General features: G+C 43.7%; 1 protein-coding gene across 1 annotated transcript in view; it reads left to right on the top strand.

Annotated features, from left to right (window-relative positions):
• PTPRJ (protein tyrosine phosphatase receptor type J) overlaps nucleotides 1–12,146 on the top strand; it is a 50,960-nt gene extending 38,814 nt beyond the window's left edge. Inside the window, exons 18-22 of the mRNA XM_077767275.1 lie at nucleotides 69–203; nucleotides 3,251–3,370; nucleotides 7,162–7,322; nucleotides 8,794–8,929; nucleotides 11,732–12,146. Coding sequence (XP_077623401.1) covers nucleotides 69–203; nucleotides 3,251–3,370; nucleotides 7,162–7,322; nucleotides 8,794–8,929; nucleotides 11,732–11,890 — 711 coding nt within the window. The 3' untranslated portion in view covers nucleotides 11,891–12,146. The remainder of the gene's footprint in view (nucleotides 1–68; nucleotides 204–3,250; nucleotides 3,371–7,161; nucleotides 7,323–8,793; nucleotides 8,930–11,731) is intronic.
• Nucleotides 12,147–18,973: the final 6,827 nt, after the last annotated feature.

Raw genomic sequence — 18,973 nt, 5'->3', positions numbered from 1 at the left:
AGGATGAAATCTTCAGGGCTCCCCTTTGTTTCTCTGATGCTGAATTTATGTCGCTTTCCATGTTTTAGGGCTACCATTCCAAGAAAGAATTTATTGCCACACAAGGGCCTTTACCCAACACTCTGAAAGATTTTTGGCGTATGGTTTGGGAGAAAAATGTATATGCCATTGTTATGTTGACCAAATGTGTTGAACAGGGAAGGGTAAGTATTTTTGGTTTAAATTATTAAATTAAATTTAAGAATTAATTAATTTGGGCTGTGGTGAGAGGGTATCTTTATAAAACTTTTTTTTAATGTTTGTTTAGTTTTTGAGAGAGAGAGAGAGAGAGAGCACGAGCGGGGCAGGGACAGAGAGAAAGGGAGACACAGAATCTGAAGCAGGCTCCAGGCTCTGAGCTGTCAGCACAGAGTCCGATGTGGGGCTCGAACTCATGGACTGTGAGATCATGACCTGAATCGAAGTCGGACATTTAGCCAGCTGTGCCACCCAGGTGCCCTGATGAAAGGGTGTCTTAAGGAGTTGTTGTTTTTTTTTTAAAGAAAACATCCCCAAACATCAGCACCTCTACTGTTAGAAACTCATTTTCTGTCTTTTTCTCTTCTAAGAGAAAAGTTTAAAAATCAATTTAAACAAAAAAAAATTTTTTAAGTTTATTCACTTATTTTGAGAGAGACAGAGACAGCACAAATGGGGGAGGGGCAGAGAGAGAGAGAGAGAGAAACCCAGGCAGGCTCCATGCTGACAGCTTAGAGCCCCATGTGGGGCTCGAACTCACCAGATCATGACCTGAGGTGACACCAAGAGTCGGATGATCAACCACCTGAGCCACCTGGGCGCCCCAAACAAAAAAGCATTTTATCATTACCTTCTTTTGTGGATAAATATTCATGAGGTTGCTGCACTGGAGTTACAAGTAACAGGAGTTGGGGTAGCTCAGTGCAAAGCTCCTGAGCTTTGCTCAGTGCAGAGTCCAGAGCAGGAACAGCTCCAGCTCTCTCAGCTCTGTGTCTCTAAGCAACTCGCCTGTTCATCAGATTTGACCAACTCGGTGAGCCAACCCAATTTTTAGTCCTGGAACCCTTACTTTACCCCAAATCTCAGACTTTTCCCCAGATAAACCTCAGCAGTCCCCTCTCCCCCATGATGGCCTGAAACCCTCCAGCTCCTTCCACCAATGATAAGATTTCTCATAATAAAATCCCATGTCTCCATAAATGCATCTAAGGAGAACTGAAAGACAGGGCTGACTTCAGAAATTCTGGGCCCAAGGCATAGGACCTTAATGTTGCTCAGGGAATATTTTCCTGTGGGGTTGTTACTTAAGGAATAGGAGTTTACTCCCGAGGCCAGTGCTTCTCAGAACTTAACATCCATCAGAATCCCCTGGATGGTGGTTCCGCCACCAGAGCTCCTAGTTCAGGAGGTCTGGGCTGGGATTCCCAGAACTGGGCTTTGGACAGTTCTTGGTGCTGCTGCTTCTGCTGCTCCGGGGTGCACTCTTGGAGTGGCTCTGCCCAGGTGATTGTGGGAACCCAATGAAACCTCTTTAAAAAATATTTTTTAAGTTTATGTGTTTTGAGAGAGTGTGTGAGCATGGGGAAGGGCAGAGAGAGAGAATCCCAAGCCGGCTGTGCACTGTCAGCCCAGAGCCTGACATGGGGCTCAGTCTCATGAAGTATGAGATCATGACCTCAGCCAAACTCAAGAGTTGGATGCTTAACGGACTGAGCCACCCAGGTACCCCGAAACTTCTTTTAATGTTCTTTATTTAACTTTAATTTATGTTTATCCTGCCCCAAACATGTGTAAGGTGCTCACCTAGGGGCTGGGGTTGGGGGAGGGAAAATTTACAAAGAACGGTAAAAAGTGGTTCCCATCTTCACATTGCTTGTGGTATAGAAGCTCGAGTTCCACCACTTCCTTGCATCTGGAGAATAGGCTGTTATGCAAACAAAAGAACTTTGTTTATGAAGGAGGATAAACTTTATGGTGCTATTGAGCCCAGGCCTTGCACATGGAACATTCTTGTAAATATCTGTTAGACAAATGAAAATAACATAATTAAATTAATGGAGAACGTGAAGAAGATGAATTTAGGTGGGCCCTTGTTTGTCGTAGTCAGGAGGGAAGTGGATTTACTGACTCTGGATGAAAAGGGAAGGGAGCCATAAATAGATACTCCATTTATGTTATTTCCTTCCTATGACTGCCCTCCTGTGTAATTATTGTATAGATGGGAAAACTGAGGCTCAGAGAGTGTAAGAACTTGCCTACAAGGTGGCAACAGAAACCCAGCTGGGAAGAGGCCGAGCTGAGTGTCAGCTCTATGTCATTCTGTGTCTAAGACATGTGTTCTTCCTGGGACCAATGGTCTAGAAACTGGCATCTTCTAAAACATACAGGTCCCCGGCCAGAGTCAGAAGCTCTGGAGGTGGGGCCTGGGCATCTGTTTTTAAAGCAAAGCAGACCACCCAGGTGAGTTAGTTAATAGGTTTGGAAGCCACCTGCAGTAGAGTAGGCCTCCAAAATGGGGTGGGAAGGGAGAGAGAGAGTGGGAGAGAGTGTGTGTGTGTGTGTGTGTGTGTGTGTGTGAGAGAGAGAGAGAGAGAGAGAGAGAGAAATTTGGGGATTCAGATATTCTTGGAGAGCAGATGTTTCCTGATTTTATTTCTGTTCACATCTGCCCACCAACTTAATGAAAATCAAAGACCCAGAATGATTTAATTTGATTCTCTTTATCGGTGTCTGTATTTGTATTGTAATTAGCATGGATCTAAAAGTATTGGGCAAAGTCCTCATTTTTTCTGGCTGCAAGGGGTTATGGGTCAGCCTGAATTTAGCTCAGTGAACAGTAATGGCCTGACTGCTGAATTTAGTTCAGTGAACAGTAATGGCCGGGCTGTTGCAGGAGCCAAGTGGAGCCAGCTGAGACTGTGTCCTCAGAGAAGGGACAATGGCTGTTCTGCTCTAAATCCATTTTCATGCAGAAATTGGGGCTCAGTGTCGGCCAGATCTTCTGATTTTTCAAGAGAAGACAGAAGTCTGCATTTTTATGAGAAACCTCCCAATTTTAAAAGAGTTGGCAATAATTGTAAGTTAGAAAACAATTTTGGGAGTCAAACAGAACCCAACTAAGGTGCTGCTGATCCAGCCTCTGATGCCAGTTTTCAATATCTGGTCTCCCTTGTGAGGCTTTAGTGATGATAGATGATGTGACCCAATTTTTTTTAATGCAATTTTATTCTAGACCAAATGTGAGGAATACTGGCCCTCCAAGCAAGCTCAGGACTATGGGGACATAACTGTGGCAATGACATCAGAAATTGTTCTTCCACAGTGGACCATCAGAGACTTCACAGTGAAAAATGTAAGTAAGAGACCAAGATGCATGGATAGGTCTCAGAAAAGATGATTATGTATTAATTTTGGGGTGATACTTTTTAGGTTGATATTAACCGATATGTTCTTTAAATGCATCAGAAAAATACTTTTGCTCTCTTTTTACAGAATAAACTGTCTACACTCTGAGTCAACTCTTTAGTTTTACTTTATTAAGAGGAATTTTATGTTATTTTTTTCTTCTCATTGAAGTATAGATGACATATATTAGTTGCAAGTGTACAACACAGTGAGCCAACAGTTACATATGTTACCCAGTGCTCACCATGATAAGTAGAGTCACTATCTGTCACTGTATGGTGTTATTACAGTATTATTGACTATATTCCCTACACTCTACTTTTCATCCCAGTGACTTATTTATTTTATAACTGGAAGTTTGTACCTCTCAGTCCTCTTCACCTATTTCACCCATCCCCTGACCCACTTTCCCTATGGCAAACACCCATTTGCTCTATTTATCAGTCTGTTTCTTTTTCTTTCTCTTCCTTTCCTTTTCCTTTCCCTTTCCCTTTCCCTTTCCCTTTCCCTTTCCCTTTCCCTTTCCTTTTCTTTCCTTTCCTTTCCCTACTTCCTACCTTTTTTTCTTTTCTTTTCTTTTCTTTATTTTTTCCATAAGATATTCCTGAATGAAACGGATCATAAGAGCATGGCTCAGCAACAGTAACTGTTCCTTCTGTTTTCAGGTGACTTGCTCATGAGTTTTTGCTACAATCAAGACCCTTTTGGGTTATTTAGTTGCAACTGTGTTACCAAGAATGGCGTTTGCCTTGGGAGCAGTTTATGAGAGCAGTTACATTAATTGGATTTCACGGCATATACACATGGCCCTTACCCCCAAAAGTTATTTTAAAAATCCAATTACTTTGTTTAGGCAGATTTTGTGTCCTTTTTCTTCTTCTTTTTTTTAAGTTTATTTATTTATATTGAGAGAGTGAGTGAACATGATTGGGGGAGGGGCAGAGAGAGGGAGAGAGAGAATCCGAAGCAGGCTCCATCCACGCTTTCAGCACAGAGCCCGATGTGCGGCTCTCATGAACTGTGAGATCATGACCTGAGGGAAATCAAGAGCCAGATGCTTAATCCACTGAGTCACCCAGGTGCCCCTGTCCTTTTTCTTAAGGGTGTTTAGAGACAATGAAGCAACATTGATATCTTTTGGTGGGCATTCAAATCGGTATAACCTTCCTGCAGTTTAATGCATTTATAAAACTGACCACTCTTCATTGATCTGGTGGTTGCAAGTTTGAGACTCTGTCTTAAAGCAATGATCTGAAGTATAGGACAGGGCTTCTTATTCACAAAGAAGAATCTCAAGAGTTATTTGTAATGGAGGAAAATTTGGAACCTGTGCAAATATCTAGCTTTTGGAGGATGGATAACTAAACTATAGGTTATCTAGCAGTATACCATTATTTAGCTATTAGAAATGATGGCTGTGTAGACTGCATAATTATCATGAGGAGACGCAAGAATGCAATTAAGTGAAACATACCAGGAGACAGAATTTTATACCTATTGTGAATAGTGCACAGAGGAAAAGCCTGGAACTATACATTCAGTGTTGTTGACTTTTATGGGGGTGCTGGTAGGTTAGGTTGTAGTTTACGAGAATTATCCCTGAAGATCCCGTAAGTCATGGACACAGAAGTATTAATTCTTTACTGATTGGCTGTGTCTCAGATGTCCTGGCTTCAGTTAACATTTCAACTCGTCCTTTGGAGAGGCTGTCAAAGCTATTATCACACATTGATAATAATGGTTGAGAAACCCTTAAAATATATGTATTTCTATAGATTTCATCCATTGAAAACAAGATTGGATTATCCTCTGTTGCTTTCACTGCTTGGGGTTCACTTTTGTGGAGGGAAATCATGCACGAATCTATTTTTCTTTTTTTTTAATGTTTTTTTTTTGTTTTGTTTTGTTTTTTTTTTTAAATTTCTAGGAGAGAGAGAGAGACAGCGTGAGCAGGGGAGGGTCAGAGAGAGAGGGAGTCACAGACTGAAACAGGCTCCAGGCTCTGAGCTGGCAGTCAGCACAGAGCCCGACGCGGGGCTCGAACCCATGAACCGCGAGATCATGACCTAAGCGAAAGTCGGACGCTTAACCGACTAAGCCACCCAGGCGCCCCTCTATTTTTCTTTTTTAAATAGTAGTATTTATTTTTTAAATAAATTTTTAGAAATGTTTATTTTTGAAAGATAGAGAAAGAGAGAGACCAAGTGCTAGCAGGGCAGGGGCAGAGACAGAGGGAGACACAGAATCCGAAGCAGGCTCCAGGCTCCAAGCTGTCAGCACAGAGCCCAACATGGGACTCGAACTCACGAACTGTGAGATCATGACCTGAGCTGAAGTCAGATGCTTAACCACCTGAGCCCCCCAGGCCCCCCAATAATGTTTATTTTTGAGAGGGAGAGACAGACAGACAGACAGACAGAAAGAGTGCAAGCAGGGGAAGGGCAGAGAGAGGGAGACACAGAATCCGAAGCAGGCTTTATCTAGGTCAGCACAGAGTGCAATGTGGGGCCTGAACCCATGAACCATGGGATCATAACCTGAGCAGAAGTTGGATACTTAACCGACACAGCCACAGAGGGTGGGGGGTGGTGGCAGATCTATTTTCCTTTTTAAAAATGGGAAGACAACAGATAGAACTAAAAGTTTCCTTTGACTGCCACCCGCAACCTGAGCCCCTTTGCCCCCTGAGGCCCTTAGCCCCGCCACAGAGATACAATACTGAAAGTTCTGAACTCCCCTTTCCTCTCCTTATCTCAACATAGCTGCTTTCCTTTTTTGGATCAATACTGTTGGTTACATTTGTGAATGTCACCTTTGTGTGTACGAGACTTCCCAGTACCCTGTCCCTTACTCTGCCCTTCACCCTACTCTTCTCCATATTTTGAACAATGTGAATGCATTGCTTTTATAACATATCTATAGTAAAAAAAAAAAAAAAGGCTTTGAAGGTAGCTGTCATAAAGGAGATATGGGTGAGGTCAGTGCCGGGGGTGGATGTAATGAGAACAGTTGTATCCAGGGCAGCAGTGGCCCAGCGCGGGTGGAGTTCTGATAATTAAAGGTACATGCTTCAGTCTGTGGTAGGAAACCAGTCTGTGTCATAACTAACTGTTATAACATAACTGTTCTTTGTCTGGTGTTGAAATAGATGCTTTTTTGGGGGAGGGGTCTTTTCTCAAACTCTTGCAATTCTAAATCTTCCCTTGGTGCTTGCCAGTTGCCTGCCGCTTCCCGAGACTGTCCGTTAGGCACGTGGACTGCGAGGAAGCTCTTGCCCCAAAGGCTCTGATGATCAGAATTGCATCAGTAGAATTCATTTCTTTTTCTGTTGTTGTTGCTGACCTTCCCATGTGGGCTCAGGGAGGGGCTTCATGAAGCTCTAAGAAGGTGTGAGACTCTGAGAACATTACTGGCAGGCACCTGTAGTGGGAAAGGAAGATCTGAACTCAGGATCAGAGGACGAGGCACTGGTACTACATCTGGGCTGAGTGGGGGGAATCCGTTCACTTTCCAGAATCTTTTAAAGAGGATGATAACCCTCCCTCCTGGGCACATTGTGGGGATTTGGGGAGCATGTCAGAGTCTGTGCAAGCATTCTCTCAGCGGCTGTACCAATGTAACCTTGCAGTTTTTAGTTGTAATCCCTCCTCTTTAGCTACCTGTCAGCCATCCCGTGCAGCTCAGCCCCCAGATTCTGCTCCATCTCACTTGCCCTCTTCTCTTTTTCTGGGTTCTTAGCTCCAGACAAGTGAGAGTCACCCTCTGCGACAGTTTCATTTCACCTCCTGGCCAGACCATGGCGTTCCTGATACCACTGACCTGCTTATCAATTTTCGGTACCTTGTCCGTGACTACATGAAGCAGAGTCCCCCTGAGTCTCCCATTCTGGTGCATTGCAGGTATGCAGATGGTGCTCCACGTGTGACCGATTTCAAATGTCATAATAAATGTGGACACTTTAGAAGAGCAAGGTGTAAGAGGGAGTGCAATAGGCATTTGGAAATTTAAGAAAGGCTTGGATAAGGGACCATGGACTTACTCCCTAAGCCCTGAAGCTTTAGAACAGGGGTTGGCAAACTATAACCACGGGCCAGATCTGGTAGGTTGCCTGGGTTTTTTTTTTTTAAACTATAATATATTCTAATTTATATCTACTTATAACACTTTATTAAGTTTATTTATTTATTTTGAGAGAGAGAGAGGTGGTGGGATAGAGAGGGAGAGACAGAATTCCATGCAGGTTCTACACTATCAGCTGAGAGCCTGACACGGGGCTCGAACTCACGTACCGTGAGATGGTGACAGAAGCTAAGATCAAAGGTCAGACGCTGAACCAACTGAGCCACCCAGGTGCCCTATAACATTTTCTTATAAAATATTTCAACCTTTCAAAAATGTAGAGTAGTAACAATCTAATAAACTATAGCATGAGGCCATGTATGTTTCTTTTTGTTAATAATAATGTCCAGATATAAAGTCACTACTTATCAGTGTCCTTACACAGTTAAACTTGGTCCTAAAGTTGATCTGAATCATTCCCTTGCATGCTTTTATATTGTAATGCATTCATATGTATATTTGTGGTTTTATATAGCTTTAAACTTTTACCAGATTTTATGATGTATATACATCTTTCTGCAACCTGCTTTCTCCATTCAGCATTTTGGCTTGTTACTTAATGAAGTTGAAAATCATAGTTTTCGTTTCTTTATTGATTTATTTAAAACAATTTTTTTTGGCATACAAAAACTGCACATAAATTAATGTATACAACTTCATGAGTTTGGGGGCAAGTATACACCTGTGAAACTATTAACCACAATCCCTTTATAAATAAAGTTTTATTGGAACAGAGCCATGCCCATTTGTTTACATATTGTCTATGGTTACTTTCATGCTATAATGGCAGAAAGAGACCATTTAGTCTGCAAAGCTAATTTTTCTATCTGGTCCTTTACAGAAAAAATTTGCCCCCACTTCCTGCTCTAGAACAATAAGACAACTAGCTAGCTTTTAGGCTAAAGGAATTAATTTAGGAAAGATGAAAAGAGGGGTTTTGTTGATCTGTGGAGAACAAATTGATGAAACTTGTGATCCTAGGTTATGGTAGCAACTTGAATGGAACTGAGATTCAAGCAGCTCTAGTAAGATGTTTAATTTGTGGTATTTGACTCAAAATGAACTTTAGGGTTTGGGCCCTAGTCTCAAGCTAGTGTAACCCAATTTGCTGAGGTTTTAGGTGAGCAAATGTTTAATGATATTGGGCATTGATAGTGGAGGGGAGCAAGATATACACACAAATGGGGACATTTGAACATTTTATGTTAGAGGTAACCCATGGTGATGTGCTCATGTCTTTTTTTTCTTCAGTGCCGGGGTTGGAAGGACAGGCACGTTCATTGCCATTGATCGTCTTATCTACCAGATAGAGAATGAGAACACTGTGGATGTATACGGGATTGTGTACGACCTTCGAATGCACAGGCCTTTAATGGTGCAAACAGAGGTGAGGGCGAGCTCTGTGTTTGGCAGTCTGCCTACAGAAGGCTGTATCATGTCACCTACTTGTGTTGAAACATTTCACCCTTCTGGGTCTTTCTGGCTCTGGGCTGTGAGGTAACAGTGGATTTCTTTCAGATCCTTATCTGCAATTGAATTATCTGATATGGTGGTACTGCTATCAGCAATGGAACAGTACACACTGAGATAATATCAGGATTCCTTACCTTGTGGCCACTAGCTCCTCAAATAATCTTAGCAGCTCTCTGAACTTCGGCTTCTGGGTTTTAAACTCTTAAAACTCGTATCGTCACACTTTGTTTCTGAGGAGGTCTGACCATCCTTAAACTAAGCTGATGAAACGGACTTCTCAGATGTTAACAATGTGAATGAAATAGCATAATGTTCATACAGCAGTGTATCCTGACCCAGCCCTGTGAATGTAAAAGAACCTCAATGATCATGGTCACAGAGAGATGGCTGGCCAACTGAGAAACTGCATGCTTCATATCCACAATGTCAGTTGGGGAAGACACATTGGATTCGGCTTTCCCTGAAATGTTCCTGATACACATTGTTTTCAAGTCATGGTCTCAACAAATATATTGAGAAATAGCCTTCTTCAATGCTGTGGGAAGGAATGTGCCTCGACCGGGATGAGAGCAGAATATTAATTTTGTATCAGGCTGTCGCCCTGTACCAATTTAGAACTCCATGAATATGTGCTGTGTTTCTGAGTCTAGCAGGGAATGTTCTGGAGGCCTGGGTACATCGTGTGCTTTGGGGTGAGCAGCATGGTTGTAGGAGAAGGAGTGGAGTTTACTCTTCATGTGTTGGTCAGAAGAGATTTTCTTTTTTCTGCTATAATTATGTAGAGTAGGACTTAATCTTTTATTTCCTTTGAGAAACACAGAAATCTTATACCTGCCCACAAATTCTTTTCTTGCTCCTTTTTTTTTATAGTTTGATAATAATGTAAACTTGTTCATATTAAGACATCTAACAAAACAGGATTATATAGAATATATTTTTCTCTTTCACTTTCTCTTTCCTAGAGGTAGCCAATGCTTACAGTTGTGTATATCACTATAGGTTTCTTTATATATATCTGTGAAAAACACGTGTACACACACACACACACACACACACACACACAGTATTGTCTTTTTTTTAAATGGCCAGTGCTCTTTAAAAAAACTGAGTACAGTTGACAGGCAATGTTACATTAGTTGCAGGTGTACAACTGAGTGATTCAACAAGTCCATATGTTATGTTCTGTTCATCATAAACGTAACTACAATCTGTTACCACACAAGGTTATTACAATACCATTGACTATATTCTGTATGCTGTACCTTTCATCCCCATGACTTATTCATCCCATAACTAGAAGCCTCTACCTCCTACTCCCCTCCTCCCATTTTGCCCCGCCTCCCCTCCCCTGACATCTGGTAACTACCAGTTCTCTGTATTTATGAGTCTGTTTCTGTTTTTTTGTTTGTTTTGATTTTTAGATTCTATGCATAAGTGAAATCATATGGTATTTATCTTTTTCTGTCTGACTTACTTTACTTAGCATAATACCCTTTATATCCATCCATCCATGTTGTCACAAATGCAAGATCTCATTCTTTTTTATGGCTCAGTAATATTCTATTGTATATTTATACCACATCTTTTTTATCTATTTATCTATTGATGGATGCTTGGGTTGCTTCCATATCTTGGCTACTGTAAATAATACTGCAACAAACATAGGGGTTCATATATATTTTTCTTTTTTTTTTAATAGTTTATTTATTTTTGAGACAGGCAGAGCATGAGTGGGGGAGGGGCAGAGAGAGAGGGAGACACAGATCTGAAACAGGCTCCAGGCTCTGAGCTGTCAGCGTGGAGCCTGATGTGGGGCTCGAACCCACGAACCGTGAGATCTGACCTGAGCTGAAGTTGGATGCTCAACGGACTGAGCCACTCAGGTGCCCTCTCATATATATTTTTCAATTAGTGTTTTGTTTTCTTTGGATAAATACCCAGCAGTGGACTTACTGGCTTACAATTGTATTTCTATTTTTAATTTTTTGAGGAAGCTTCATATTGTTTTCCACAGTGGCTGTACCAATTTATATTCCCACTAACAGTACACACGGGTTCCCTTTTCTCTACATCCTCGTCAACACTTGTTTTTTGTCTTTTTGATACTATCCATTCTGACAGGTGTGAGGTAATACCTCATGGTGGTTTTGATTTGTATTTCCCTGATGATGAGTGATGTTGAGCATCTTTTCATGTGTGTGTTGACTATCTATATGTCTTCTTTGGAAAAATGTCTATTAAGTTCCTCGGCCTATTTTCTAGTCATATTGGTTTTTCGATGTTGACTTGTGTAGGTTTTTTAATATATTTTGGATATTGACACATGGAGTATTTTTAAATTAGATTTTATTTTATATATATTGCTGACCCATGATTTTTTTTCTCTTATAGCATTATGAATTTCTTTCTGTTAGTATTTACCTCTCTCCTTCCTCTTCCTCTTTTTAATGGCTACCTGCACAGTCTGACAAGCTTGCCTGGGGGTGGGCCCCACCCATCTATCTCTACCCAGATGATCCCCCTTAACCTGTCTCCTTTGTTGAGAATCACAATTTATTCCTTATACTGCACATGCTCACTAACCAAGAAAATCTTGTTGGCCTTGTTCATTGTGGGGTTAATGGGTTGGGGGGAGAGGTGGTAATCTGAAAATAACCTTGGGCGCTAATCTCTGGGACCTCTGCTCATTTGCTTTCTCTTTTTACTTTTCTAACAGGACCAGTATGTTTTCCTCAACCAGTGTGTTTTGGATATCATCAGATCCCAGAAGGACTCAAAAGTAGATCTCATCTACCAGAACACAACTGCCATGACAATCTATGAAAACCTTGCACCAGTGACTGCGTTTGGAAAGACAAATGGTTACATCGCCTAGTTCCAAAGTAAAACCTTTCTGGAGTGAACCGGACCGTCACACCCACAGCAAAGGAAAATGCCCCGATGTCGACATGTTTTTATATGTCTAATATCTTATTCTTTGTTCTGTTTTGTTAGAACTAATTTCAGGGTGTGAAGCTGCACATGTAGAACATGACAGATGAGAAGTTGGGGCTGTCAGGGGCTGTGGATGGGTGTTGAGTGAATCAACTACATTCCTGATTACCAATGGGATGAGTTCACTTTTTTTTTTTCCTTGAGAATTACGGAACACCAGGAAAAGTGAGCTATGATTTTTTTTTTTCTTTTTCAAAACAGATTCTTTTTAAAAAAGACTATTTTATATGATTCACATGCTAAAGCCAGGATTGTGTTGGGTTGAATATATTTTAAGTATCAGAGATCTATTTTTACCTACTGTATCTTGGAATCTAGCTGATGGAAAATACGTAATTGTGGATGATTATCATGTCGGGAGGGGTACGCGGTGCCTCTTCTGCCTGGGTTTTCTATTTGAACATGTGCCTTTTCTGAATTATGCTTCCACAGGCAAAACTCAGTAGATATCTCTATTTTTGTATTGAATCTCATAATTGGAATATAAGGAATATTTAAACAGTAGTTTAGTATCTGAGGTTCAGCCTTCTCAGTAACATTCCTGTTCTCATTTGACTAGAGGAGGCCTCCCCACCCCCTCCACCCCTCCATCCCCTGCNACGGTGATATAATCTCCTTCTCTTGTCCCTGTTTTATCCTTTTTCTTGTTTCTGTATTTGATAAGAAGGATTATTTAAAGGTGCAATATGTGATTTAGTGATTCATGAAGCTCTAGGTTTTCAGTAACGTTTTACTCAGGTTGGCATTTTATGTGTGTGTGTCCGTGTCTGTGTGTCTGTGTGTGTGTGTTTAAAAGCGTGGCAATCTGTGAACACTTCAGTGTGAAAACAGTGTCCGATTAACCCCTTCTCCCTCAAAGTCCACTGGCTTTAGTCTATCTGCAGTGACACATATCGGTATCTACTGTATATATATATACTAAACTCTTAAAACAGTCATTCCTTTGAATTGAGGTGTACAAAGTTTGAATTTGTATCAAAGATGTAATTATTTTTAAAACCTCTTTTCACTATACTGCTGCTGTAATTACTTTTGATTTTTTAAATGTAGATTAATTTTTTTTTTTTTTTGCTTCAGGTGTGTATCCACCAAGAATTTCAGAATTTATGTGGATTTATTTTATTGGTACATAATCTGTAAACTTCTCAAGGCATTAACATGAAAGGATTTGTTTCTTTTTATTTTATATTGTGGCTCAGGTTATATTTTGAAGAAGTTTTGGATTTATCCTCCTATAGGCAATGAAGTAGATAAGGTCTTATGAAGAAATCACCAAGTCCCTGGAATCCTGTGGCCATTTTCCACAGTAATAAATCCTGCTGTAAACTTAGGACAACTGTGTCCTAGTGAAAATGGGAGCGGGGTCTTCTCTGGGGACTCTGGTCACTGTTGACCCGGGGGAGCCCGTCTCCTGATGCTGCCGTGTTCCTCAGCTTGCTGGCACTTTGAGAACTGACTGGACATGCTAGTGGGTTCTGAAGGGCGAACCACAACGTACTGAAAGCCCTTGATTCGGTTCAGAGGCTTAGTGCTTCGACGTCTTTTGTCCCCCTTTTCCCTTTGAGGTACTGAAAGGATTAAAAAGAGAGGAGGTGGTGGTGGTGGTGTCTGGGGAAGACTTCCTTCCCACGTAGAAATTGCACTTTTTGCCGAATCCTTTGCGCTCTCCCATGGCAAGCAGTTCATTCAGCGTCCGGCCCTTTGAGGAATGGGCTGTACAGGCCTGGTCGGACCCTCTTGACTCCACTTCAGAGGGGCCTTTGGCTCGTCAGGTCTGCATCAGGGAAGCCACGCTGTCCCGGGCTATTGAGCAAAGCTGGCTTTGGGCACATTGCTTCCAAACCTTCCCACTGGTCTGCCCCACGAGAGTTCCATGATGGCATTGGGAGGTCCCCGCCCGGGCCTCAGTCCTGTGGGTCACGCCCCTCTCCACTTCAGTTATCAGGAAGCCACTGGAGCGGGGTGTAAATGTCACTGCTGACAGAGACGCTCTGCCCAGCCCTGCCTACATCCCTGCCACGGAGAAATCGGAGGGAAGGACTTGGCTCTAAAAATTCCTTTAGAAGGTTAAAGCAACAATAATTAGAAACATATTGTATAAAAGACACACAAAAACCCAGAAATTCTCCTCCCTTGTGCCTGGTATGGGTTTGGGAAATGGGCAGGAGCCCCAGCTAAGCCACTCTCAGATGTCTTTCCCAGTCCTGGGAGGAAGGCTCGTGGCAGAAAGGTCTAGATTCCACATGGCAGGTCATGTGAAGGTCACGATGCTTCTCTGCATCCTGAAGAGGGCTGGGTTTGGGGACCCGTGGGGGTGGTGAGGGTATTTATAGCACAGTGATTGAAAAGGGAAGACAATTGTGTAAATATAGAGGACACACAGGCTGGGGGTTGGCCATAGAAAAGAGAAGGTGCTTTTGAGCTCCTGTCCCAAAGCCCCCCAGGAACAATGAACTAAAATCTGAGGGGTCCAGCAGAATCATGGAGATGGCACCATCATCCCTGCTTTCCTATTTGCCAGTTGCACACAGAAAAACAGCCAGGGTGGGATTAGGTATGAGTGAAAGGCCTGAAGGTTGGTGGTCAGTTGGTCCGGGGGATTTGGGGCATCGGTACCTTCTCTCAAGAGCAAGGATGTTTGCTTCCAAAGGTAAACCTGGCGATGGCTGGCATCAGTGGGAAATGACATTTGGGGGTCTGTTCCCTGTGGGCACATAGTGACCTCCCGCTGGACATTGGCAGATTTGACTGCACTGGACTTGGGCTTCGTTGAGCCGGAGGCTCGTGGGGGGCCTGGGGCCACCTATGCGTCTGATTCATGTCTGCGTTTCATCACAGATGAAAAAGCCTGGTTTTCTTTTGCAGTGCTGGGTTGTGCTTAGTGCGCTAAACAAGGCTTGGTGACTGATGTCGGTTTGCCTCAAAAGTCCAAGTTCTGCATTTTCAGACTGTATAGCAGCCAAGTGTTCAACATACTGTAGCATTTTTCCCTCGGGGGCACATATGAACAGGATGTGTTGATATGGACTCTAAAACTGTAATTTTCTTGTAACTATTTTGGAATGATGCATATTTCTAATGTTTGTTATACTTGTACAGAGTATTGCTGTTGGTTGCTTTTTTTTTTTTAAGGAAAAAAATGGCCTGAAAAAAATTTTTTTAAAAGACTCACAAATACCAAATATAAAAAGTGTCAACACATGGTGCCTTTGTTTCTTTTTTGTCCCACTTTTTCCTTTATGTCCACACCATTTTGTTTCCTAAGCAGTGTACTCTGGTCCGTGTTTAATTGGGGCATTCTTAACAAAAACATGTGTCCCTTTTGGATTTTGTACATTGTGTTAGTTTGCCAGGGCCACAACAAAGTGCCACGGGCCAGGAAGCTTAAGCAACAGGAATTCAGTCTCTCACAGTTCTGGAGGCCAGAAGCCCAAGATCAAGGTGCTGGCAGGTTGGTTTCCTCTGAGGCTTCTCTCTCCTTGGCTTGCAGATGGCCGCCATCTTCCCTGTGTCTTCACTTGGTCTTCCCTCTGTGTCTGTGTCTGAATCTCCCCTTTTGATCAGGAAACCAGTCATAGAGGATTAAGGCTCGCCCTAATGACTTAAATTTTACCATACTCCCCTCTTTAAAGACGGTGTCTCCAAACACATTCTGAGGTCCTGGGGTTAGGACTTTAGCCTATGAATTTTGGGGAGATGTAGTCCAGCCCAAAACACACAACCAGGGAGACTGAGTGAAGAGGAGACTTGGAAGGAGACGTGAGTGTGCGTCTAAGATGTGGCTACTGTGCTCTCAGAGGGTGAGGCGCATGGATCTACAGACGGACAGACACTCCATTTGTGCCATTTGGTAGCACATGTACCTTAGGCCAGTCCCCAGGATTTTCAGAGGCGTTTTTTTGGTGTTGGATTTGGGGCATCCCAGAATTTCTGGGATACTGTAGCAACTTGGACAGTTTTTATTTTCAGTGCCTACTATGCACCAGCCCCTACGCCTCCGTGGCCACCATGCCCCTGCCACTATAGCTCAGTGCCACAGGGGTACATGACGCACCAGCCCCTATGCCTCCGTGGCTGGTGAAGCAAAATACCTGATTCAGCTGTGAACAAAAACCTTTGCTCTCATGGAGGTTATATTCTGGTAGGGGGAAACAGAACCCCCTCTTCTATGTAAATCCTTTTATGTAAATGAAATCTTNTATCGTCCCGTAAGAAGCGGCCCCATGTGCCGCAAACCCCTAAAGGAACGCACGAAGTAGCAGAGGAGGGGTAAAGGCACAGGTAACACGATTCCAGAAGAATGACCCGTGGTGGTTTTCGAGCTGAGTCTTAAGCGGAGTGTTCGCAGGAGGACAAAGGGGCCCGTTGGGGGCGTGAAAGCCCAGGCTTTGCTCGCGGGGACCCGGGGACCGGACCGTGCGCGTGTCAGGTAGGCCGGAGCGTGAGCGTGGGAGGGTGAGTGTGCGGGCGGCGGCCCAGCCTGGAAGGGAAGAGCTCCAGGACGCTGTGTGGCCGCCTGAGGCCGTCTCGCGCCTGAGACACCGTGCCAGGCGTGTGTGTGTGTGTGTGTGTGTGTGTGTGTGTGTGAGTGATACATAAGAAACCACGTGCACAGACACAATTTACCTTCACTATTTCTGGATGGAAACTGCATGGTGGTCACGTGGTGTCACACGGGCCACAGGACCCTGGGCTGGGGAATGGGAATGGAGACCTGTTAATGCGAGCCAGGGGTAGAATCTATCTCACAGAACAGGGCACATACAGCCCTTTAGTGGGGAGACTGGGTTCCCCACCGCCAGGCCCCACTAGGTTCTCAGTAGTGGTTGGTACGGGGGGGGGTCCTCTGGGGTTCTTCAGGACTTTACCCATGGCCGGCTCCTGCTGTCTCCCCCCCTCCCCCCATCCTCCCTGTCTCTCCCAACCATCTGGAGACTGCGGCTACATGCTGGCCTGCTTGCCAAGTGCAAAATAACTAGTACCAGTTCCAGCACATTCCTGAGCCGTTTACTGTGAAATGCCCTGTGGACGAAGGTCAGTTTTCTAGGCATGCTACCACTGGTATGTCCAGGTCTGCCTGAGGCCACGGCTGTAATTACTTTTCTCATTAGGCAAAAAGGCACAGATCTGGAGCATATTACCATTTAATTATTCCTGGTTGAGGACAGAAAGCAGGTTGCTTTACAAACGGTGCTTCCGGAGGGATGTGCGTGGCATGCAGGTCCGAGTTTGGAGGCCTGAGCTTTCGTTCTTCCCCTACCCCAGTGGACCAGCGGAAGTCACAAACTCCTGCTTTTGATAAGCATCAGGTGGCAGAAAGCGGAAGTTTGCCCCAAGTGTCAGGAGTGGAGTGTCTGGGCCTTGTTAAGTACACAGCCCTACTGCCTAAGCAGAGGTGGGTGTGTGTTGCTCTTTTTGAAGCTGAGGAAGTTTAAAGACTGAGGCCCCCACAAGGGCATCTTCCCAAGGGCGTTTGAGCCCCGATGTCATCTGGCATCACACCTTCAACTGGGAAGTTTCCGTACTTACCCTCATGTCTCAGACTCCACACTCAGCAAAGAGGAGTCTTGAAGGTAAGTAAGTTCAGTAAGAATAGATGACAGTTCAATGTTTTGCAAATATGAGTGTGGTTAAAATTTTGAGGTTGTAACATTCAGTGTATTGCCTGGGATGTATGAAACATCCAGTAGAGGGTAGCTATTCACCTATCAACTTAAATTTGTATTGGTCACCTGTGGGTTGGCAGTGGGCCCTGGGTCTGTACATTTGAGAACAAAACAGATATGATCACTGCCCCTGTAGAATTTTAGGGCCTGCTGGAGAGGCAGGAAATTTAAAAGGATTAAACCTACCCGCTGACACAATGCAGCTAGACTGAGAAAGGATTGGAGGGAGTGGCAGAATGTGCCAAGGCCCTGAGGCAGGTCACTTTGAAGAGTGATCCAGGAAACTGCAGTCTCTCAGAGGAGAGCTAAGAGCACAATATGAAGCCGGAGAGAGGTAGGCAGGATCGTGTCCCGCTTCGTGGAGGATGATGGTGGCCAGGACACTCCCCCTCCCTCGTCTCTGCCTCAGCATGAGGCCAGGCGATTCATTTTGGCCCAAGGATGTGAGCAGAAGTGACAGTACTAGTCCCGAACCCAGATCATAAGACACCTCACTTGATTTTGTTCGTCCTTTTGTACTTCACCCACTGACATGAGCAATACCTCTGCTGGGCAGCTGCTGCCCTGTGAACTTGAGACCCGGAATGAACATTTGAGGAACAGAGCTGCCCCACCCAAGCCCAGCTGGGCTGCACCTCAGAGCACCTGGGTCCAGCCGGGCCTACATTAGCTGGTTTTTGGCTGACCTACGCATCCAGGAGAATGATTTACTCCAGGAGAATCTATGGCTCTGGGATCGCTTATTATGTCGCATTTTTGTGGCAATAACTAAAATAACCTTACAGCTAGCATTTGGTGGAGCTGGGGTTTGAATCAACTCCAAGGCTTGGTTCTTAGTCATCTCTTTCAAGAATAGATTTCGTTTAGAATACTCTTCTTGTTTTTAAGATTTAATTTTAACACCAGTTAGTTAATATGCAGTGTTATATTAGTTTCAGGTGCACAATATAGTAATTCAACAGTTCTGTACATCACCCTGTGCTCATCACAAGTGTTCTCCTTAATACCCATCACCTTAAAATAGTCCATTTCGTAACTAGGCGATTGTTATTATTTTTAAAAATGTTTTATTTATTTTTGAGAGAGAGAGGGAGAGACAGTGTGAGCAGGGGAGGGTCAGAGAGAGAGGGAGACACAGAATCCCAAGACAGGCTCCAGGCTCTGAGCTGTCAGCACAGAGCCCATTGCGGGGCTCAAACCCACAAACCGCGAGATCATAATCTGAGCGGAAGCCGGCCGCTCAACTGATTGAGCCACCCAGATGCCCCTTAACTAGGCAATTATAAACAGAACCCGAA

This window comes from Crocuta crocuta, unplaced genomic scaffold, assembly GCF_008692635.1.
Source record: "Crocuta crocuta isolate KB4526 unplaced genomic scaffold, BGI_CrCroc_1.0 scaffold330, whole genome shotgun sequence".
NCBI classification, from domain to species: domain Eukaryota; kingdom Metazoa; phylum Chordata; class Mammalia; order Carnivora; family Hyaenidae; genus Crocuta; species Crocuta crocuta.
This window is presented reverse-complemented; position numbering and strand designations above follow the sequence as displayed.